A 23,608-nucleotide genomic window follows, 5' to 3' on the forward strand; every position below is an offset into this window, starting at 1 on the left:
CATTCATGCCCCTGCAAGAAACTGCCATCCCAGGCTTTGCTGTTTAGTGCAGGGTGGAGTTTTCTAGTTTAAGGTTGGTCAAAGTAGGCGGGCACGGCACTGTTGAGTAGTCAGTCTTAGAGCTGTGACATATACAAATGAAGGGGACAGGAGGGAGCAGGCAGGGGTGTAGGTAAGAGCTGAGTACACGTGTGTATGAGAGCCAGGCACGAAGGCAGAGTGCCAGTACATGAACGCACAGCTGTCTGTGTGGCTGCCTGGAGGAGCGTGTACCACAGCAGTGTACGTGTGTGAGGGCAACTTTGCTTGAACCAGGTCTGGTGGTGCTTCAAGAGGACTTGTTAAGGTGAGATTTTCAACCGTTTCTTGGTATCTGGTGTGGGTGCCCAGAACTGTATTCGCTGCTCATGCTCAGCAGCCTGAACTGGGAGATAATTTTTGTAAAACACTGTAAACATCTGGATGCCAGTAAACTGCTACATGATTCCTCCCGCCGACAGAAGCTGTTGGTCTGGCTTAGAGGGTACCTCCTGCTTCTCCAGACTGTCTTCTCAGTGCCCCTTCTCAGCATTTCCCACTAGTGAGAGTCATGCCATCTGTTCTCCTCTGAATGGGCAGATGCTACTTCTAATTCTGCAGAAGCTGATCAGGCCAAATTGAAGAATTTCATAAAACCATGAGCAACCATTAGTGTCATCAAAGACCAGTGTCTGGGGCTTCCCTGGCACCAGATGGTCTTTGCTACACTACTGCCACTAGAGCAGTGCGGGATCTGTACGGGTCTGGAGAGCTCCCCCAGACTCGCAGAGCGCTCAGCTGCGGTCTGCAGAGTGCGAGGTATTTTGCGCTGTACTGTCACCCCCCCAGACACGCACAGGTTCAACAGCCCCGTACTCTGGGGACATGCTGCCCACGCTCAGAGTGCATTTGTCTCCATGGGGCTACTTGCTGCTTTCTGTAATGCTCCTTCTTTGCCAGGATCAAGCTTTTCCAAGGCGCCTGTGTGTTTCTGAAAAAGCTTAAAACTCTCTTAATTTTTGCGGAGACTCTAGCTGCTCAGGCAGGCAGATCCCAGTTCTTTGCGTTCTCATACATGTGCTGTGGGAGATTCTAACATGGTGACACTGGATTGTCGTATTTTTCAGTAGTTTCTGTTCTTCATCCTTAGTGCCTTGAGATTCTTCCTATTCTTTCCGCTCTCAGCCAAATCCTAGCTCATCTCTCTGCCAGCAGACAGTAACAGTGTGCCTTTTTTTGTTCTGTGGCTGAGGTTGTCTCAATCATTCTGGGCTGATCTTTACTCTGCAGCTCTGCGAGGGCTTCATATTTCACTTTTGCAATATGAAATGAACTGAATCACTTGTGACTTTCAATGTTTGCTGTAGGGAAAATGTGGTTAAGCTTAAGACCTTAGTTTAGAAACATCCCAGCTGCCATGATCGAGAGATACAGCAGTGAAAAATAAGGTTACGTAATTAGTATTTCTTTCATGGTTTTAGTATTAAATATTAATAGTATTAAATATGTAATTAGTATTTCTTTCACAGAACCCCTACTGTTCCTTGCTGCTCCTTGATTCTACTTCACCAAGCGCACACAACTCATTTCAGTCCTTCTCCCCTCCCTGCGGGACAGACTGGTCAGGGCAACAATCACCACTACTTCTCGTATAAGAGTGAAGAAGCTGTTGAGGCTGTGGCCTCACATGAGGCCATTTCTCAGGCAAACACCAGGAGCAGTCACAGGGATGGTCTGCATACTCTCTGAAATGTCTAAAACATCCAGCTGTCCCACCCCGGTTTGATTCAAGATAAAGGCACGCTCTTGCTTCCCCCAGAAAACTGAATCTATTCTTTTTTTACTCATACTCAGACCATTCACACACAGGTTTCCAGACAAATAATGATTTCTGTGGTTTTAAATTTGCCTGTGTATCTTAATGCCAGTGTTCATGTCTGCTCAACAGAGTTTTTCTCAATTAAGAGCTTCTGGCTATAGTCCAGGAACACTGTCGGGAGTTAGAATAATGGTATTAATGGTGCCAGACGGAAGTGATATCATCAAAGTTCATTCGGAAGCCAGGACTTTTGGTAAACACTGCTGTATTCATTTGCAAGGAGGAAGCTGATAGATGAGTTGTTTTTACAACAGTCTTTGTTTGCAGCTCTTCCTAGGCTTGATCCAAATGTTGACCTGAATCAGCTTCTTGTCAGACCTGAACACCACAGTCCATTTGTACAACCAAAAAAAATCAGTGGGCTGCTTGTGAGGGACCACATACTTCTGGTCTCCTGGACTAAATGCACAGCTCCATCCTTGCAAGACATTACTAAAATAAAATTCATATTGTGGTAGCACTTATTGGCAACAACCAGGCTTACCCATTGGGCTGGGTATTGTCCTGGCTCTGAGAAATTATAATTGCTGCCTTATAAATGCTAAACTCAAAACGAATGCACAGCAGGTAGATTAGATAAACAAGCCAACTTATGCATGTATGCTGGAAAGATAAGTACTGTTCCTAGTTGGTTAGCAGCAGTGACTGTACCTGGAAATCTAAACATCAGTGCTACAGGAACTGAAATCGTGGGAGGAGGCACCTCCATGCAAATTAGTCTGAAATCTTCACTGCAGAGGGAAATTGAGGCAGGGCATAAGGCGGAGGTTAGGTAAATTTTGACTGCGAACATTCATACATTACCAGGGACCCAGAAGGTAACATGGTAAGCACGTAGCAGGGAAGCAGTGTCTGCATTGTGGCCGGTTGGGGCACACTTTATACCTCTGCTGCTGTAGTAGGGAGGCAGCTGCTCTGCGTGGGCATGGCTGCCTGAATTCAGTGCACTCGTGGGCTGCACAAAAGCAGTGTACAACACTGCAAAGACCTGGGCTCCAGTGCTGCTCTGTCCAGGAGGACTTCCAGCTTGCCCTGCAGCCCTGAAGGCCCTGTTCTCTCTATCCTGTCTGGCTGTGGAAGCACCTGGAAGGACTGACCACAACTGAGAACCAGTAAGATTTTTTAATTTTAGTTCACCTTGCAAAACGTAAAGCAGTTGCACTGGCTAGGGAGGCCTGTCTCCACTGCAGCACAGCTAAACTGCCAGCCTGGCACGTGGTGACAGGGGAGCACACCATACGGTGTGGACTTCACCATGCTGCGAGGAGCCTGTCCCCAGGGGTGGCCAGTGCTGCATGCACCCACCTATATTCAAGGTACAATCAGGCATGGCTGGGGGCAGGGGGAGGAGAGCGCACAAGAGAGGAGCGGTTGGCAGAGCGTGCTTTGAGAAAACTCAGATCCCATCCCTGACGGTGTACTTCCTGCAGATTCCTGTGCCAGCCAGTACTCAGGCTATGAATTGTCCCCAGGCAGCGCAATGGATGTTTTCCAATAATGAAGTCATCCTCAACAGGCAGAATAGAGCTTTAGTGCAAGAAATAAGGAGCCAGCTTTGGGCAGACCTTTGAGTTGGACTAACACGTTGTGTTGTACCTCTTGTCATAAAAGACCTACAGGATGAGTGGAGTTGGAGAGAGGGCTAGCAGGAAACAGTCTTTAAAAAGGAGTTAGGCTAAGAAAGGGGTTAGGTGTGGGTGAGCCTGCCTACACAAAGATGGATGAGAGAAACACTTGTGGGCCTTTCTAGCAAAATTGCCTATGATGTTCTGATTGTGGAGGAGATATTGTTGTGCTTGGATTTATTACAGTGCCAAATGACTTCCTTTGTGAGCTGGTTTTGGGTGGGATAGAGCTAATTTTCTTTATAGTAGCTAGTATGGGGCTGTGTTTTGGATTTGTGCTGAAAACAGTATTGATAACACAGAGGTGTTTTAGTTATTGCTGAGCAGTGCTTACACAGAGTCAAGGCCTTTTCTGCTTCTCACCCCACCCCACCAGCGAGCAGGCTGAGGGGGCACAAGGAGTTGGGAGGGGACACAAGCGGGACAGCTGCCCTCAGCTGACCAAGGGGATATCCCATACCACATGACGTCATGCTCAGCAATAAAGAGCTGGGAGAAGAAGGAAAGGGGGACATTTGGAGTGGTGGCATTTGTCTTCCCAAGTAACCATTACATGTGGTGGAGCCCTGCTGTCCTGGAGATGGCTGAACACCTGCCTGCCCATGGGAAGCAGTGAATGAATTCCTTGGTTTGCTTTGCTTGCGTGTGCGGCTTTTGCTTTTCCTATTAAACTGTCTTTATCTCAACCCATGAGTTTTCTCACTTTTACTCTTCTGATCCTTGTCCTGTTGGGGGGAGTGAGTGAGCAGCTGTGTGGTGCTTAGTTGCTGGCTGGGGTTAAACCACGACACTTTGGTATGTGAGTTTTTGCATGTGATGACAATAAGTGTTTCCTGAAATTCCAAAAGGAATATAAGCAAAAGAAATGGAAGCCTGCATTGTATTTTTGCAGCATTCTGGCATAAAAATAATTGTAAACGGTGATCGGAGCAGGAGCTTAAAAGCAACAATGTGCAACCGTTGAATTCTCCACAAAAACTTTGTTCCATCTTTCCTCCATAAAAATTGCTGGGATCATGTCTCCAGGGATTGTGTACACTAAGTACACATTCCTGTGTACTGACTTATTTCAATACACTGAACTAACTCTTAAACTTTGATAAAAGTGCAGAAGCTTTTCAGTCATCTTCTAAGAGTGCATTAGAATGGCTCACTGACAATGCTTTTGTCACAGAAAATCTTCAGCCCTACAGTATTTATGTCCTTTCCAAAGACACCTTGTGCTGTGGTTGTCACAGTGTCACTGGTAGTGTGGCAGCTTTCCAAAACCAGGAGCCTGCAGAGGGATTGGCAGGAGCCTGATGCACCACATCCTGCCTTCTTCATGATCGTGATGCTGAATTTCCTCTGTCTCTGCAGGTCCTTTGCAACCATGATGAAGTCTAGAGTGGTGCACGTGCTCCTGATTCTGGCAGTTCTGTCCTTCCTTCTGATCCACTTCCACTTCCCGCCCTGCAGCAACAATGCCCCCGTGGAAGAAAAACCTTCTCCAGTCCACATCCTCATTCTCTCCTCCTGGCGGTCAGGATCTTCCTTCACTGGACAAATCTTCAGCCAGCACCCCAGTGTCTTCTACCTGATGGAGCCTGCGTGGCACGTGTGGGTTAAGATGTACCAGAACAGTGCCAAAGTCCTACACATGGCAGTGCGGGACCTAGTCAGGTCCGTCTTTCTGTGTGACATGTCTGTGTTTGATGCTTACATGTCTAGCCAGAAGAAAAAGTCTGATTTATTTCAGTGGGAAACAAGCCGAGCCTTGTGCTCCCCCCCTGCCTGCGACTCATTCAGTCGCAGTGACATAATCACTGCAGGCAATTGCAGAACAATCTGTGGCAAGTACCCATTCAGCAAGGTGGAGGAAGCTTGTAAAACCTACAGCCATGTTGCCATCAAGGAGGTTCGGTTCTTTGACCTGAAAGTTCTCTACCCCCTTCTCACTGATCCGTCCCTGAACCTCAAAATCATTCACTTGGTCCGCGATCCTCGGGCTGTGTTCAGGTCCCGAGAGAATACAGTGGCAGACCTGAAACGTGACAGTAACATTGTTGTGGGGTCCCAGAGTGCAAACGGAGAAATGGGGCCCTACAACACAATGGAAGTAATCTGCAAAAGCCATGTTGAGATTTACAAGGCAGGCAGCCAGGCCATTCCCAGCTTCCTGAAAGACCGCTACCTGCTGGTTCGCTATGAAGACATTGTCAGAGACCCGCTAGCGAGGGCTGCTCAGATGTACAGGTTTGCAGAACTCCATTTCACACCAGAACTTCAGAGGTGGGTGCACAACATGACCCATGGGAAGGGGCAAGGAACACAAGCCTTTGATATTGGGTCCAGAGATGCAGTGAGAGTATCCCAGGCCTGGAGGAAGACCCTTCCCTTCCAGAAAATACAAAAAGTGCAAAATGTGTGTAAGGATGCGATGGACTTGCTGGGCTACCGGCTCATTCAGTCCCAAGAAGAGCAAAAAAATATGTCGCTGGATCTTTTGTTTGCCCAGAACTCCGAGTAACAAATTCTGAAGGCAGAAAAGCTGCTCTCTGCACCTACTCTCTGAAGGCTGCAGAGTGGAGAACTGTCTACTAGAGCAAAAGAGAACAGAGGTACGTGCATGGATGTGCTATGCGAGGACAAGTAACACAGGAACCCCGACTGCACTCATGAGAGCTTTCTCAGCAGCACAGGGTCACGCTCCAAGGCCCCTGGAGGCTCAGCCACAATGCAGGCTGAAACAATGCAAGTCTGTTTTCCAAATTAAGCCCGTGGTTTATGTGAAAGAGGACATCCGTGTAGGTTGGAGCAAACAATGCCAAAGGACTGGGGCCAGATAGCAGAGCTCAAACCCCTCACAGACCACAGCTATATACTAGTGAAACCACATGGAGCAATGGCATTGCAAAGGAAGAGGATATCTAAATGGATGCTGAATAAAGAGAACATTACTTGTCGTGCTGCCACCCAGGACACTTAATGCCAGAAGAGATGCAAGGATGACCAGACGTTCGTTTCTGGAAAGATCCTTTTTTCGGAATGGTTGAGTTTTCAAGCCTGGTTTTTCTTTGCTCCATTCCTGTACCTGGGGATTCAACCTTAGTGGCAATGTTGGGGAAACGTTTGTATTCACTTAGTATATAATGGGAAAAGGGAATAAACCAGCTATAGTTGAAAATAAAAACTCCTGGGTTTGCACATGGGGATCCATTTCTGGGACTATGTGAATCCATTTATTTTTCAGCTGAAATAATTCTGTCTTCTAGCTTTCAAAACCAAGAATAGTTGTTCCCCTGGGAGTTTTCACAGTCCACATATGTGACTGAGAAGAATTCATTCTAAGGTTGAGACTATAAAGACAAGGTAAGGACACAGATTCCATTGGTATAAATACTGGAACTGGGAAGATAGGCTTATGGCAGTGGGCTGAAGAAGCCGAGAGGAGAACAGGAAGTTTTCCTATGGAATTATTTGGTGAGAGTATTTCCTGTCTTAGAGCACAACAAAATCATGTTTACTAGACTATGCCATTCTCCACCATCTCCCTTGGAGATGCCATTCTTCCACTTCCAATGGGAATATGTAGCTCAAACCTGAACGACAGAATTATTTTTACCTGGTTTTAGCAGTGTTCCATAAGACAAGGAGAAAAGCTGGTTAGCAGACTTGGGGAGTGAAATGCCTACCAATACCTCCTTCTAAACATCCTCTTTCATGTGTAAATTGCAGAGTCCCTTTAACGTGCATCCATTTAACAGTGCATTCAGATGTTGCTGCAGAGCTGGAGTATTTCCACTGCCCTGCAGACAGCAAGGCAGCTGTCCTAAGGCAGGATCACAAGCATCAACAAGGGATGAGGCTCGATTCTGAGGATGTGCATCCCTGGGAGAAGGTGATCAAGGCAAGGCTGGGCATTGGAGGTGACCTGAGGAGGCTCCAGGCAGGATCAGGGCATTCAGGGCCATGGGAAGCTGTGTTCCCATTCCCTCTCCACCAACGCCACCCCCCCCCCCCCCCCATCCCCAGTTCACCGCTCCTTCTCCTGGTGCTCCTCTTCCCTGGCTGCAGCCCCCTCCCCCAGGCCCTGTTCACTTTGTCAGCTGCCCTCATCATGCCACTGTAGTGCTGGTGAGGAGTGCTCATATTGAACTTGCCAGAATGGCATTTGGTAGTCACTATAGAAAAGTTACAACATCTACCTGGAGGATTAGACCTTGTTTGCATGTTATTAAGGAGTTGCAATATCTACTTAAAAAGAGAAATGTATACTGCTGAATTTTAAAATTAGGGGATATAGCGACTGCGTTCGTATTTGAAGGTGTATAGGCAAGATCCAGCCTCTACCTATTGTGTGTGTTTGAAGGGTGACAGAGAAGGATTCACCTTAACTGAATAGCGATCTCTAACAGTAGGAAGAAGCCTCTTCTCAGAAATTCACAGCAGCTGGGTTGGTTGTTTTTTTTGTACCAGAGAATTAATGAGGGTTTTGTTATGTGCTGATTCTGCTGAGGAAAGTAGGGAAAGTAACCTTACAGACAGGCTTTGAGCATTTATGTTGGTTAGCAAGAGAAGGTAGCTGCTAGCTAAAGAGTGGACCTGTGCAATGAACCAGTGAGCCATCCCCAGTTAACAGTCAGCTCCGAGACCACAAGGGGTAGCAGCCTAGAGAAGTGGGAGAGCTTCCCAGCCCAAAGCAGCTCTGTAGTCACCTTCACTGGGGTAAGCGCCGGCATTCCAGATCCTGTATGGCCCTTTGGGGTAAGAGACCATCCTGCCGCAGCGAGGAAGAGAGTTGCAGGATGAATTGTGCAACAGCCAGGGGTGAGCGGGCGAGGTTAGGGGCCCAGCAAGGCAGCTCTAGATGCAGAATTGCTCAGCAGTGGGAAAGATGATATAGGCAGGAGGGAGGAGCCTTTCTTTCAATTTCCGTTACCTTCGGTATTATTGTTAATTATTTAGATTTCACAGGCTGGTGTTTTGTCTTATCTGTGAAATTCTGTTTCTTCAAATGCCCCTGCGTACACTCATGCCTTGTAAGGGGTGGGTGGGCAGGGGCAGACCTCAGCTTGTTACCCGGTTAGTGGGGTTTTCCTGGTTTCTGGGTGCAGAACTAGATGAATGCCAGTGTTTCTGAAGGAGCCCTTTGAAACTGAATCCAGACATCTCTTACCACTAAACAGGGCCTAGCACGTTGAATTATTCAGATGCACTACTAAGTCTGCACACCATACAAGCTGAATTTCTCCTATAGTTGCCGGTGATTCCTTCAGCACGAAGTCGGTCACTATCCAAATTTCACTTTCAGTCATGCTTTTCTTTTGGATGAAGCAATCAGCCCTGATCACCAAGACTAAAACCATTTTAAAGCAGCTGTGGGTGATTACAGGATGTTTGCTCCTCAGGGACATGGTTTCTTTCTGGAGACCACTAAGATAGGGTTCCTCTACATACAAATCCTATTGTTTAAAACAAAGCTCTTATTCTTAATGGTTGGAAAGACTTCAGGTGCTATTTCTGTATCTTTCCAGAGTCTGAATTTCCATTTCATCATCTGTAAAACTGGAATAATACTGACTCAATTCAGAGGAGGCAGGTCTCAATCTTGTATTGTGTAAATAAAGGTTTGAAGCTAGATTCATAAAGGAGACATCTGAAGTTGTATCCGACGTTTAGGCTTTAGTGACATTTACAGATCACTTGCTACCATAGCCCTGTGGATATCTATATTCCTAGAGCTAAACCCCTAATCCCTGCAAAGGGTGGGATGTTGTATAATATGGAAATCATAGTCTTACTACGAGGGATCCTGTTGCTGAATGACAAAATCCGTGCTGAGCAGGCAGCGCTGGCATCACGGTGGTAAGTCCACTGAAAGCAAGGTATCTTCCTTCACACAGTGTTCACGCAAACGGAGAGCAGGCAGGCTGGCATAGAGAAGTAGGACTCGTACTGCGCCAGAGGCGCACAGCCACTGTATGTCTTTTAAAGTCCCTTTAAAATGGACCTTAACTCAGCTAAAAGCATGGAGTCTCAGAAGCCTGTTCTTACTGAAGTCATAGTAAAGAGCTTCCTACTTTATGTACCACGAAGCCTGTTTCTGAGCAAACATGGACTCTTTTCAGTACATTGCTAATTATATCTCTACATTAACCAATGTCAGCTTGAGTGGCATAAATTTTATTAGGAATACTTGTTTTCAGTGGACACAGTCAATTCTGTGTATCAAATGTTTAGCTGGACAAGAACCTTCATAGTGTTTCCAGTCACTCAGTAAACAAATGACATAAAAATAACATATGATGCATTTTCTTAATCTACTGTTTTGAAAATTACTTTAACTTCTGCTTCCTAAGTGTAATCAGAGAAAAAGCAGGATCGTTGATTTCAGTGTGTCTTTACTAGACTCCGTTAGCTATGTTTCCTCAATACAACAATTGGTAAGATTTCATTTTTTGTGGAAGTACCAAAGCCACACAGTGTGGTCACATGAAAATTTAAAGTTGTCTTAATGCAAGTAACGATGACTTAGAATACTTCTTGGAGGAGGGGGAAAAAAAAAACCAAACAAACAACAAAAAACCCCCAAACTTTTAAGACGGTGAGCGTGATGTTTAAAACTATGGCTACATCCTTTGGAACATGCGTAAAATAAAGATTATGGATGTCTGTTTAGAAAAAATGTCAAGTTTACATTGTGCAAGCTCAGAAGAGTAAACTCTGCTTTTATACCAATGAAGTGTAAGGTGGAGAAGTCACCAATCAAAGGGACATTTAAAAACCGACTCTGGTTTTCCTGTCTGTTGCTCTTCAACCTGGTGCATGCAATCAGTTCTTCCCTGGTAACTTTAGTTATGAAAGGCCAGAATTCATCGATTTTGATGAATGCTGGCCAACTCTAAAAGGAAGCGAATGGGAAATACCCACATTCCAGATAATAGTTTGCAGACCCAGTATTTCTGCCTCTGGAATTGTCCTTAACGCTAAGTTCTGGCATGCACGTTGCCACTCTGCTCGCCCTTCTAGGTTTGCAAATATTGCTGCTCCAGGCAATAATACAAAGAAGAAACTTGCATACTTCTTTGAGCTACAAAAAGAGCGTTCCCGATAGTACAGGGACCCGATGTTAACAAGGGAAGCCAAACTGTCTCCAGCATATTGGAAGGATTGTAGCTGTGTCTTGGGTAAGACAAAGCAGAGAAAACAAGGATTTTTGTCATGGGAGAAGGCAGAGCCGGAATGCCTTGAAGAAGCACCCTAAGATGTAGTGACATCTTCAGGTCCTGTTAATGGGAAAGTGGACTGAAGAGACCTAGACCCATGTGCCTGCACAAGCAAGAGTGTCTGCGGATAAGCAGTGCCTTTCAGGAGTTCAGAACAGATGAAACAGAGCAACCTTCGGTAAGCTGTGCTCTTTATGTCTTAGTTCCTGCGCCTACTGAGCGCACCAAGCGCGTATGGAAGGGGTCTCAGTGCTAGACAATGTCTTTGTATCGTTCTGCAAAGGTAAAAGCACTGTATGCGGACTCAGAAGTTTGCATCGCGTGTCTGACGAATCGCCCTGAAAAAGACAAACTCACTCTTAAAATAAGTGTCACTTAGAATTATAAAAAGGTATAAGCCTTACACCTGATCTTTTTACGTTGCAGCCATTTGATGTGTTCTGCCTCTCACTTTGAATTCTAGAGCAGGTTAAAGAAGACGACATTGAATTGTGAGGTTATGGTACTGCTGAGATGTGTACAACTGGTCTCCTGTTCATGAACCTGGTCATCAGGAGTCCTTGGATTTCAAATCCAGCTGGTAAGGTTTCTAATTTTTTAAAAACCTTACTACTTTATTTGCTATGGTGCATTCTCACGTGAAGTGCTTGTCGGGTCTTCCGCACAAGTCCCAGGTAACCAGTCCGAGCAGCATGATGTACCAAATCATTCCCACTTTTTCAGCAGGAATGACCCGTCCAGTGAAAGTGCGCAGTCTAAAGCAGAGTTCTGGCATTTATTTGGTTACATCGGTTAACACCTCAGATAATCAGTTGGTGTTTCAGGACAGTGGTTTTCTGAAGTAGCAGTCTCATTATATCTAGTTATTGTTATAATTTGAATTTAGCTTAACATCAGCAACTTCCTAATTCACCTTAATTTTTTGAGTGCCCGAGTGCAATAAGCAAAAACCTCAAAATATAACTCTAAGGAAAAAAAAAAAAATCAGTCTTTGCTTTTACAAGTCTATTTTATTTCACCAAAAGAATGAATTCCAAGTTTACAGGACTGACTTCAAATAATATTAAAATAGTGACCAGAGCACGACTTCAAGCTGCAAGTACTGAGTTTTTTAGACTGTGACTGTATACTAGCAATGATATTCCCTCTCTCTCAAACATAACTTAGGTGACAGATACCTAAATAAACTCTGAGCACTCTTTCTTAACTTGTATCTCCTCCTTCAACTATTGCACGTGGCCCTGAAAGCTGGTCTGCTTTTTCCAACTAAACTATATGGTCTGGTACAAGCGTTACTTTGCCTGAATTAAAGAAGCTGGGACTCTTCAATCTGTAGAGAAGCAAGCTGGGGCAGAGCTATTCATTGGTTTTGAAATCACGAAGCAAGATGGTAAAGTTAATGTTGTTAAACAAACCCCACAATATTAGCACTGAAGAACGGGTGCTGAAAGTGGTAATAAAAATTCAGATGGCTGTCTACTGGCCTGAGGTTTTAACTGACAGATTCCTGTAACATGAGACTGAGTACCGTAATGTCACAGTGACCTTTTTTGGCCATTCCCAGTACGCATGTCCACTCTGAGACATCTCAGCATTCATTTATGAGACCAAGTACCTCATCTTCTGGCATGAATGTTCTTGATCCCTCTTTTTGAACAGTTACATTTTCATTGTTATCGTCTCCAAATGTCTGCTGCTAATCAAGGTTCATTCACAACAACAACAGAGACTGGCAACAGCTGGCAGAGCAGGTTATTAAATGATCATCCACAACAGGCTGAGGTAACAGACACACGACAGAGAGCAGGCTGCTATTGTGCACTAATAATGCATTACAGGTTAGAGCACTCGATGCGATTCTGTCAGATTTCGGTGCCAACCCAATTCAAAATCCTTTGCGTGCAGCAATGTACAGGTAGGACTGTCAGCTGGTTTGTATAGTAGATACACACTTTAAAGCAAATTTTCAGTGAAAACTTGATACCGTATAGAACCTTTCTCTTCACCATTTTCTACTTTTAAACGTTTAGTATACTCAGTATTACAATTAAAAATCAAATACAAAATAGGCCTTTTATAAAAAAATCATTTTAAAGCATTTCTGAAACTTCAGAATGTTGCATCAAATTTTGCATCACATTTGCATTTCTAAAATGACTTTGTTTTTCAAGTTCCTGCCACAGCCCTAGACGAGTCATTCCCCTCTGCTTTGTTATCTAACTTTTCCTAAATGCTACCCGCTTTGCTACATTTTCAGCTCCAAATTTTGCTATCAGTTTATTTCTGACACGTTCATCATCTTTTTGCAATTCCAAATCATCCTCTCTGCTCCATACAGGGTACCCATCCAAGCGCTCCCCTGTCTGCAGAAAGTATAAAGTAGTCTCCACTTCACCAGTGTTTTTCAGAAAGGCCTGTGTAACAGTGAACAGGTCCATGCCAAACTTCTCCATGAAGTGCTGCATAGTTTTTACTACTTCTCCCACCACACTGGAAGAAGAGCAAGTGCTTGTTGGTCTTTCTTCCCTTTGTAACTGAGTGTCAGGGAGAGCACAGTCCTCCGGTCCAGCTTTCAAACCAGATTCTGTTTCTCCTGGGGACTTTCCCCCTCCATCTTGCGTAGAAAGTTCTTCTGAAACGTCCGAAGTGTCGCTTCCGGACTAAAAGTAAGAGAAGCGGAGTCATCAATTAGGCATGGTATTTTCTGGCAAGCTGCTTCTATCACTGCTACCCAAACACCCTCCCACTGTGACTCTACCGTATATAAAAAAAAACCCTCAGAAATTGCTAGGCATAGTGAAGTTCAGTGACTGAAGTGAAGCCGTATGTGTTAGCGAGGATATAAAAGATCACAGAAAAGCATGAAATATAAGGGAGAATTTGAACAAACTAAGTGTAAAAGGCAAACGTTAACACAACTGCAGGAACGTTTTATGCCTGAAGTGAAAGGAGGACTTCCATTTGCCCATACAGCTTTTACTGTCGCGACACTGCCACATTAATTTCCTCACGTTAACTTGGGCAGAAAAGCAAGCTCGGGAAATGGGTGGCAGCGAGGCACCGCTCGTCAGGAGCCGCGGAGCCCACGGCTGGCGCGAAGCGGCCGCGATGCCACGGTGCTCGGTCGCGGCGCGGCCGCTCGCTCCCGGCGGCGCGCAGAAGCGGCTGCGGCAGCAACGCCCGCGCCGTGCGGGCCGGACGCTTACCTCCGTGCTTTCGAACTCCCGATTAGCCGCCTCGAAAAGACCCGTGCTCTGCGCGGGCTCCTCCGTCCGCCGGGGCTCTGCGGGAACACGCGGGCGTCGAGGGCCGGGCCGCCGCGGGGCTCCGGGGCCGCGGCGGGGCCCGGGGCCGCGGCCGCCCCCGCCCCGCCGCCCCCCGCCCTCCCCTCACCCCGGCCGCCCCGCCCCGCCCCCCGCCGCCCCGGCTGCCCCCGGCTCACCCCCGAGCAGCGGCCGCAGGTGCCGCAGGTAGCGGTCGCGCATGGCCTGCCAGCTGTGCCGCGTCAGGCCCGCCCGCTCCAGCTCCTTCCAGAGCGCCTGGCCGCTCGCCCGCGCCTCGCCCCGCCCGCGCACCGCCCGCAGCAGCGCGGCGTCCTCCGCCTCCGTGAAAGCCAGGCGACCGCGCGGCGCGGCGGCGGGCAGTGCGGCGGGCGGCGCGGCGGGCAGCCGGAAGGGCTCCAGCGGCAGCCGCCGGTTGCGCTCCACGCACTCCGTCACGTACTCGGTGGAGACGGCCCCGCCGGGCGCCGGCTCGCCCGGCTGCGCCAGGAGCACGGCCCCCGGCTCCTGCACGCGGCACAGCCGCCCGCCGCCCGCCAGCACCAGGGGCGCCAAGCGCAGCTTGGCCAGCCCGGGCCGCACGTAGAACCGCATCGGGCTCCCGTCCTCCCACAAGAACAGCGACCGCGACCGCGCCGCCGCCGCGCCCTCGCGTTCCGCCATCGCCGCGCCGGGCGCGCAGGCGCGGGGGCGCCGGAAGAGCCGGCGGGAGCTGGGAAGATGGCGGCGGCGGCGGAGCGCCCGTGCGAGGCGGCGGAGACCGAGTCGCGCCTCAGCAAAAAGTGAGGGTGGGCGGGCAGGCGGAGCCGGGCCGCGCCGGGCTGGGGAGGCGAGGCGAAGCGAGGCGAGGCGAGGCGAATGTCCGGCCGCCCCGGTGCGCGTCTCCGCCAGGTGATCCGCCGGAGCGCGCCATGCTGAGCCCCGCCGCCGCGCGGCTCCGCGGCTGGGCCTGGAGGGCCGCGCCCGCGCTCCGATGGCGCCAGGCTCTTCACGACCAAGGCAGGTCCGTTCCGGGCGGCCGGGCTGGGCCTGCTGCTGTCGTCCAGAAGTCCCGGCCGGCGGGGTCGGGAGCCGCGGTAAAAGCCCGGCGCCCGTGGGCGCTGGGGGCCGGCCCGGGCTGCGAGGGCGGCTGCGGGAACCCGAAGTCGCGCCTGACTTCTTGCGGTGCGGAGTTTGCCGCGGTTGACTTCCGCGCTGCGTGGGCTTGCTGGTCCCTCGCGCGTGAAATGGGCCGCGGAAGGTCCGTGGGCACAGAGGCGCACGTCCTCGAGGTCCGTTTATTTAATGTTTAATTCAGTCCTAACTTTCTCTGAGTATTTGTATCTCGTAGAAGGTGAGCTAAAAGAGTTCAAAGAAGAAAATGCTTAAACGTGCTTAAGGATTACTTTTACTTTTGGGCAGAGTAAGAGAAATGGCAAGGTTATTTGTGCAGTAAGCCTCTGGCAGAATCCTGCCGCGTGCTTCTGTGCAGAAGTATCGGAGTACCTGCTGCATCTGCTTTCCTTCTCTTTTGCAGTGAGCTGAAGAGACGTTTAAAGGCTGAGAGGAAAATAGCTGAAAAAGAGGCAAAGCAGAAGGAGCAAAGTGAAAAACATTCAATTAATCCTTCCTTGACTTCTGACTCTGAGAATAACATCGGTGCTGATGAGGAAAGCTTGGATCCAAATGTGAGCATCTGGCCTTGTGCTTATTACGGTTCTGAGAGTAAATGTTATTGATTTACATTTGATTTTTTTTTTATTCAAGACAAATGGTTAAAAGGGGAGAGACCTAAAAATTCCTACATAAGGGCAGCTGTGTTTTAATTTACAACCTGTAAAATATTTTCAGTTTCTAACAAAATCGTTTGGTTTTGTTTGTTTCTGGTGACAGCAATACTACAAGATCCGTAGCCACGCAGTCCAGCAGCTGAAGGGCACCAGCGAAGATCCCTATCCTCACAAGTTCCATGTGGACATCTCTCTCTCAGATTTTATTGAGAAGTACAGTCACCTGCAGCCAGGAGATCACCTGACAGACATTACAGTGAGAGTGGCAGGTAAAGGCTTATCTGGGATACAGAAAGATGGTCTCTTGCTTTGCTAAGCCAAGTTTTAGCTGCTTTTAGTGATGGGGTGGTTGCTTTTCGAGTTTTGCCTATCCCCCGTTACTTGGTCATGAAGTCTGTAGCAGCGTTAGACTATTCAGCACACGTCCTTTCAGACTGAGTGGGCCGTGCAGCATCCCTTACAACTACGAGATCAGATTGTGATATGGGCTCTAAGACCCAAAGTTCGTATGGTCTTTTGTGCACTGATAGTAATTTTGACACTTAACTGCTTCTCTTTCACGGTTAGTGATCAGTTCAGAGCTGGTGATCCTTTGTCCAAGTGATAATACTGTGGCTTTTGCCCTTGTACCCTTCTGCTAGGAACTCTTCTCCTGATGTCCTGCATGCTTTGATATTTAGGTCGAATCCATGCAAAGCGTGCCTCTGGAGGGAAGCTGATTTTCTATGATCTTCGTGGCGAAGGAGTCAAGTTGCAGGTCATGGCAAATTCCAGGTAAGCAGAGGTATTCCCAGTAGCATTCTAACCCGAACTGCATTCTAGGGCCCAGAGATCTGTATTTGAGCATTCTGTTCCTTCATCTCCTTAGGCTATTTGTCTTTGGGTTGGCTTAGGCAGCCAGGTAATGTTTTGCATAGGATGTTGTTGTTGGCTTCCCTGCTAGAAGAATCCTTTTTTTAAAGGATTTGGTCTGGGGAGAGACTTGCAGGACAGTTTGGAATGATGACTTTTAAACAAAACTGCTTACACTGGTTTTGTAATTACAGGCTCTACAAATCCGAGGAAGAGTATTTCCGTATTAACAACAAGCTGCGTCGTGGGGACATTATTGGTGTAGAGGGGAATCCTGGGAAAACAAAGAAAGGGGAGCTGAGTATTATTCCTTATGAAATAACTCTGTTGTCTCCATGCCTGCACATGTTGCCTCATCTTCACTTTGGCCTCAAAGATAAGGTACTTGTCATACCTGTCACTCTTGGAGGCAATTTGACAGATAGGTCTGAATGGATGACCTTTTAGATCTGCCGATGGTGTCAGTCAATAAAGGAACATTAGGGTTTTTTTGGTATGTTTTCCTTTGGCAGCATGTTTTGTCTAGCTTGTTCTAATGGTATTTGTTCTTTTCAGGAAACTAGGTATCGTCAGAGATACTTGGATTTAATTCTAAATGATTATGTGAGACAGAAATTTATAACGCGTGCAAAGATCATTACATACATTCGGAGCTTTCTAGATGAGTTGGGCTTCCTTGAGGTAAGGCTTCAGTGTTTATTTCTCTCTGCATACTGAATGTGTTTAGAGCTTCTCAGCTTCAAGGATGGTTTATATTCAGGCTCATATGCAAAATATTTACCGAAGTGAGAATAATTACCTCAGCACGGTGTGTTTTATCAGTTTAATGTAATGAGAGCCATTCCTTTCCTCTCTCTTTAATGTTAGAACTATTCCTCAGTTGGGGAGGTTATGACTCAGGAAACTTTTATCAAGGTAGTACTTCAAACTACTGCTGCCCTTTCCTTATTTCAGTAAACTAAGCTGGAGATAACATCTTTGAAAGGGCGTTTTGCCTCTGGAGGTAACTGCAGGTTTTACTTCCTGTAAGTAAAATTGGTTTTATATTCAGATCTATTGTGGAGTAGCATACGAGAAAATAATACTAGCTCTGCTCTCTGTTGCATCCAGATTCTTGGTTGTACTTTACAGTTAGCAAAAAGATTAGAGCTTAATGTAGTTTATTTACAAGTGTTTATCAACTGAATCTGCAAAAGCTGCCAGTGGGAGTTTTTTGAGAGCAGTGGGAATCCGAACCTATGCTATGTCATCTCTGTCATATGTGTAATGGCTTTAATGTCTGTCTTTGATTTGGTTTTGGGTTTTCTTTTTCCAAATAATTCTTAATCAAGTAACTTAATCAAAAAGGACCATGAGAGTCCTTCTCAATTTATATGAAGTTCTGACTTGATGTTGGAATAATGGAGTGAGATACTTAGGCTTGGCAAGAATGCTGGGAATAAAACAAAAGGCAGAGAAGTCAGGGAATGGCCTGCTATACAATAGAGTGCAGTCTGCAGGTACATGAATCGGGCAGTGCTCAGTCACCCCAGTACTCCATATGGCACAGTGTAGTCTCAAGCCATGGACAGATACTAGTTAATTTCAAGAAAAATTAGCCAAACTGTCATGGGTATTGGATTGTGCTCTTCAGCTGATTGTCATCCACAGCTTCTCTGGGCAAGCTGTGCCAGTGCCTCACCACCTCACAGTGAAGAGTTTCTTCCTCATGTCCAATCTAAATCTCCCCTCTTTCAGTTTAAAGCCATTGCCCCTTGTCCTGTCACTACAGGCCTTGGTAAAAAGTCTCTCTGTTCCTTTCTTAGAAGCCCCCTTTATATATTGAAAGGCTGCAAGGAGGTCTTCCCGAAGCCTTCTCTTCTCCAGGCTGAACAACCCCAGCTCTCTCAGCCTGTCCTCATAGGAGAGGTGCTCCAGCCACCTGACCATTTCCGTGGCCCCCCTCTGGACCCGCTCGAACAGGTCCACCTCTTTCTTGTACTGGGGACCCAGAGCTGGACGCAGGGCTCCAGGTAGGGCCTCACGAGAGGGGAGCAGAGGGGGAGAATTCCCCCCCCTCACCCTGCTGGCCACACGTCGTCTGAAGCAGCCCAGGATACGGCTGGCTTTCTGGGCTGCAAGCGCACGTTGCCGGGTCATGTCCAGTTTCTCATGCACCAGTACCCCAAGTCCTTCTCCGCAGGGCTGCTCTCAATCCCTTCATCCTCCAGCCTGTACTGATACCGGGGATTGCCCTGACCCAGGTGAAGGAGCTTGCACTTGACCTTGTTGAACCTCATTTTCTGCAATGTAGAGAGATGATTTTGTGACAATACCACAGCCCAGTTCCTGGCTTTGATAACATGAACCCAGGAGGTTCACATTTATAGTAAATATGAATGATTCTTAATAGCAACAAATAGTTTAAGTAATTTATCTTTACTGACTGCATGGGAGAAGTGCTGTTTAGTTCAGAATTGTTTTTATATACTGGAAAGTTAAAAAATAAATGAAATACAGAGCTTTTTCATCAAAGCTAGCTGTGGTTGGTTTGTTTGCTTGATCGACAGAGTTCTGCTTTGGAAACAGATCAGACAAAAGCAGGGCATTGAGGTAGGAGCCTGGAAATATTTCTGCCACTGTTAAATTAATTTCTTTGTTGTTATTATTTTACAGATTGAAACTCCTATGATGAATATAATTCCAGGTGGAGCTGTGGCAAAACCTTTTATCACGTACCACAACGAACTGGATATGAATTTATATATGAGAATTGCTCCAGAGCTTTACCATAAGGTAAAATACAAGCCCCTCATGGCTAAGCCTATATTGTCCAGACTCTTATGATCTTATTCTAAGAAAGTAAATGTAGCTAAAATGAGGATTATTCTTGAAGAAAGGTGAGACTCACTGGACTGGAGGAAAGAAAAGTTATCTTGAATGAGATTTGTAAGGTTGCGTTGCGGTTGTGTGTGTTTGAGCTCTCTTTAGTTCTTCTTCAAAAGTTCGTGAGTTTACTAGAATTTCCTTTTGTTTAGATGGTGGTGGTTGGAGGCATAGACAGAGTATATGAAATTGGGCGTCAGTTCCGGAACGAAGGAATCGATTTGACTCACAACCCTGAGTTCACAACTTGTGAATTCTATATGGCTTATGCAGACTACCACGACTTGATGGAAATTACAGAGAAGTTGCTTTCAGGTGACGTATGCAATTGTAATTAAAAAAAGAGTAAGAATCTCCGGAAGAATTGCGTATTGTGTGGCATACTCTTCTAAACTTCAGGTTCCTTTTGCAGGGATGGTGAAACATATTACTGGAAGTTACAAGATCACTTATCATCCAGATGGTCAAGATGGACAGGCCTATGAGATCGATTTTACCCCTCCCTTCCGGCGAATTAACATGGTGTATGATCTGGAAAAGATCCTAGGAGTGAAATTTCCATCAGCTGAGTGTTTTGAAACTGAAGGTTAGATGCTGAGTATGAATGTCCTAGCATTCTTCCTTAACAAAAAGAGGGCAAAAGGTCTCAAGTTCTCAGCCTGCAGCCTGTCAGCTGCTTTTTTGAGGTGGTATTAACACATGGGATTGCTTTTCTCTGGTTTTGTCTGTTACTGAAAGGTCCAGAAAGAAGCCTTCATGCCTTGCAGTCTTTGGCAGGATCTGACTCTTGTGCCTTTTCCTTTGTTGAGTATATGCGACGCTGTATACTCAAGAGGCATGATCTGGGGACTTCTTGATCTGTTGAAGAGACCCAGCTTTTTATTTCTTCTGTCTCACGTGCAGTTGAGTCTCCATGCCTGTGATCATAGGTTAGGAGTATGATTATTCTGGGCTTTTTTCAAAATGTGGGTATGTGCTATTTTATTCCTGGAATCCAGAGCCATAAGGAAATGAGTTCTTACACTTTTTAGTGATATTTCCCCCCCACCCCAATTTTTGTTTTTTCCAAATGATAATGTCCAGCAGTCATGTGGGGTTGTGCCTAACTGTTGTCAAGTTTCTGAAATATAAAATAACTTATATTTTAGTGTAAACTGATTAAAAACACACACTGTTTTTGCAGATGGACGTTTAAGCTCATGTTTTCCATGATTTATACCATTAAGATCTTATAAATCCCTCTAAGACACGTTGAAGGATGCAGAAAGAAAAAAACGTGGTTGCCTGGGTGGCTTTTTCTAATTTTTGTCTACAACAATTTCAGAAACTCGCAGGTTCTTTGATGACCTTTGTGCAGAGAGAAATGTTGAGTGTCCACCTCCCAGGACAACAGCCAGGCTTCTTGACAGAGTAAGTAAAGGTGGTGCTTTTATGATCCTTTGAGGATCTATCTCTATCAACAGAAGTCTCTTCAGAGCAACAGTTTAGCTGCATCTGGGAAAACATGCTGAAAGGCACTTCATCTATTTCTGTGTCACAGTGAGAAAACTTGCTGTGTCAAAATCTTTTTTTTTTGCGTTGTCTACACCAAAATGTAGTTTACCGATGCCTGCTTAATGTGAGTGCTGGAGGATTTTAGTTTGATAACTGGTCTCTTGAGCTTAAAGCAGATCTGCTTTATCTTATGTCAGTTTTGTCTGTGAGATCTGTGCATTTGTGTGTACCTTACCAAACTGGTAGGCTTACCATACGCCACTTCTATCAACTGTATTAAGTCTTTTCCTTTGTACCCAGAATATTGCCTGATAGCTGTTTTTCTGCTGCTTTTCCTATTGGCTTTTGTTGTAATGTCCAAACTGAATTATGTTACTAATTTTTATGCATTTTCTGCTATGCCATTTTTCTTACCCAACTGTGACACACACTCTCTGTTAATGAAGACGTTACCATGATCAGAAATTATTATTTGGGAAACTTCTCGGTTTTATGGTACCTTCTTCAGTAGTGAAGACAGAGAAGTAGGATGTTTGGGAAAGGCAGTGCTAGGAAAGTGATATTGTACTCTACATAATTGTTTTGCTTTTGTTTTCCCAGTTAGTAGGTGAATTCCTGGAAGTCACTTGTATCAACCCTACATTCATCTGTGACCACCCACAGATCATGAGTCCTCTAGCCAAATGGTAAGAGTATGAGTCACAGTCAGTGTGTAACTCTTTCAAACCCTCTACTCCTACTTTATTAAAAAGAAAAAAAAAAGGGGGGGGCAAAAAAAAAAGTCACATAGGTGAAAACAGAGATTTTTATGTTGTATACTAGTTTGTGAATTCTGACACCAGCCAAGGTAGACATTGGTTCCTGAGCTGTGAAACCCATCATCCAGGGAAGAGGTGTGCTGATGCTTAGTAGTTTGAAGTTCTGACAGAGGTTACTGCCAAGTGTGGGTAATCCTCCTGAAGTAATGTGTGTGCTCTTTGCTTCTGTAAAGACGTTTATTTAAGGTGTGGTTGTTTTCTTATCTTCACATAGGCATCGCTCTCATCGGGGACTAACAGAACGCTTTGAACTTTTTGTGATGAAGAAGGAAGTGTGCAATGCGTACACAGAACTTAATGACCCTTTCCGGCAGCGGCAGCTTTTTGAGGATCAGGCCAAGGTATGGTGTCTTGCTGATAGTGAATCAATGATACAGGCATGTAAGCAAAGAATATTTCCTATGTTTATTCCAAATCTGTCAGTAGTCCCTACTGCTGAAAAGGGTTGTTACTACTTTGAGCAGACATATGATTATATGTATTGAATGAAAATTTGCCTGAAAATGTAATGTTAAGGTGGAGATTGGGATGAAGGATGGCAGTTCACGTTTCAGGTTTTCAGAGTCAGGCAGAAAAGTTCGCTTTAACAGTCTTTTGTAAAGTCTTCCTTCAAACTGCGTGAGCAAAAATGCTTGTTTCAACACTTGGCATTTTCTAAATTTGAGAGGGTTGGCTAGCCTGCGTTTTTATTCTTATGACTTTTAGCACTTGGAGGCTGTCAGTGTCAGATGCGTTAGTTACCATCTCAGTGTAGGGTTTTTAAATCTTTCTACTTGAGGGGGAAATAAGCAATCCCTAAATGTTGTTTGATGGAGCAACTACTGATGATTCAATTATGCTTCCTAGCTGTTTCTGCAAACATTAAAGGGGGGGCTGCAAGCAGTAAAGAACCTGAGAAGCCTTTGAAAGCAATTCATTCCGCTGTCATCTGCTGCCACGTGGCCCTGGAGGTAGCTTTTACTGAAGTGAAGGACCTGGGCCTTTGTCTAGAAAGGAAACTTGCAGATCAGAAAGCAGTGGAGCCCAGAGCTGTTTCGGAAGCACCTGTACAAGCGACCTCCACAGTTCTGCAGGTGCTGAGAGTCCTTCATCTGTCACTGGTGCAGCTGTACAGGGCTTTGGTTCATCAGTTACATGGCTGCTACAAACATCGATATTCCTCCTTTTTGGTAGGGGTTAGCAGAAGTGGCACTCTCTAGCTCTGTGCAACCCACCTTTTACTATTAATTTTCTCATTTAGGCAAAAGCTGCAGGCGATGATGAAGCCATGTTTATTGATGAAAACTTCTGCACCGCACTGGAGTACGGCCTTCCTCCTACAGCTGGCTGGGGCATGGGAATCGATCGCTTCACCATGTTCCTCACAGATTCCAATAACATCAAGGTAAACGTTAGGAATGGCAGCGCCTGCTGCTAAGCTTCGTCAGAGAACAGGGAATGAGGTTCTGCAAAGCAGGCCAGCTCTCTCGCAAAACAAACAGCGGAGAGCGCAGCCGTGGGAGGTTCTTTAAGATGCAGAAGTCCACCCCAGGAGAGCTCTCCTCTGTCGCGCCGGCTTAGGGATCTCCGCAGAGCCCGCGCGGGCGGCGCTGGGCACCGCGGCGGCGGGCGCGGGATCCCGGGCGGGGGCGGCCCCGGCGCTCGCTGACGCTGTCGCTGTCCCTTTCCGCAGGAGGTGCTCCTCTTCCCCGCCATGAAGCCGGAGGACAACAAGAAGGAGGCGCAGCCCGAGCCGGCTGCCGAAGGCACCTCCGTCTGAGGCCCGCGGGCCCTCAATAAACGCTGCGCGCTCTGCCGCC

General features: G+C 46.5%; 3 protein-coding genes across 4 annotated transcripts; 2 read left to right on the top strand and 1 right to left on the bottom strand.

Annotated features, from left to right (window-relative positions):
• Nucleotides 1–260: 260 nt before the first annotated feature.
• CHST4 (carbohydrate sulfotransferase 4) lies at nucleotides 261–6,031 on the top strand (the record flags this gene model as incomplete). Its single annotated transcript, XM_082319347.1, has 2 exons — nucleotides 261–346; nucleotides 4,882–6,031. The coding sequence occupies exon 2, from the start codon at nucleotides 4,895–4,897 to the stop codon at nucleotides 6,029–6,031; it is 1,137 nt and encodes a 378-aa protein (XP_082175473.1). The 5' UTR covers nucleotides 261–346; nucleotides 4,882–4,894.
• A 5,617-nt stretch (nucleotides 6,032–11,648) lies between these two features.
• On the bottom strand, nucleotides 11,649–14,674 carry TERF2IP (TERF2 interacting protein; the record flags this gene model as incomplete). Its single annotated transcript, XM_082320188.1, has 3 exons — nucleotides 11,649–13,390; nucleotides 13,937–14,013; nucleotides 14,173–14,674. 3 exons carry the CDS (start codon nucleotides 14,672–14,674, stop codon nucleotides 12,947–12,949), a joined length of 1,023 nt encoding a protein of 340 aa, XP_082176314.1. The 3' UTR covers nucleotides 11,649–12,946.
• KARS1 (lysyl-tRNA synthetase 1) lies at nucleotides 14,591–23,605 on the top strand. 2 transcript variants are annotated; one of them, XM_082320185.1, is made up of 14 exons: nucleotides 14,591–14,793; nucleotides 15,528–15,678; nucleotides 15,884–16,049; nucleotides 16,461–16,554; nucleotides 16,827–17,013; nucleotides 17,188–17,313; nucleotides 19,288–19,407; nucleotides 19,650–19,812; nucleotides 19,910–20,083; nucleotides 20,822–20,907; nucleotides 21,592–21,677; nucleotides 22,024–22,150; nucleotides 23,050–23,193; nucleotides 23,482–23,605. In XM_082320185.1, the coding sequence occupies exons 1-14, from the start codon at nucleotides 14,732–14,734 to the stop codon at nucleotides 23,566–23,568; spliced, it is 1,773 nt and encodes a 590-aa protein (XP_082176311.1). In that variant the 5' UTR covers nucleotides 14,591–14,731; the 3' UTR covers nucleotides 23,569–23,605. The 2 variants fall into 2 exon arrangements, with proteins under 2 accessions (XP_082176311.1, XP_082176310.1); XM_082320184.1 differs by lacking the exon at nucleotides 14,591–14,793 and adding an exon at nucleotides 14,815–15,014.
• The last annotated feature ends 3 nt before the right edge of the window (nucleotides 23,606–23,608 follow it).

The sequence above is a fragment of the Platalea leucorodia genome, assembly GCF_965183815.1.
Source record: "Platalea leucorodia genome assembly, chromosome: 8".
Taxonomy (NCBI): Eukaryota; Metazoa; Chordata; class Aves; order Pelecaniformes; family Threskiornithidae; genus Platalea; species Platalea leucorodia.

Excerpts from the sequence above, each read along its gene's own strand:
- KARS1 (XM_082320184.1), top strand. The coding sequence starts at position 14,923 with ATGCTGAGCCCCGCCGCCGCGCGGCTCCGCGGCTGGGCCTGGAGGGCC. Across the intron at positions 19,813-19,909 it reads TACAGAGAAGTTGCTTTCAG|GGATGGTGAAACATATTACT; the intron begins GTGACGTATGCA and ends TTCCTTTTGCAG. Across the intron at positions 21,678-22,023 it reads ATGAGTCCTCTAGCCAAATG|GCATCGCTCTCATCGGGGAC; the intron begins GTAAGAGTATGA and ends ATCTTCACATAG.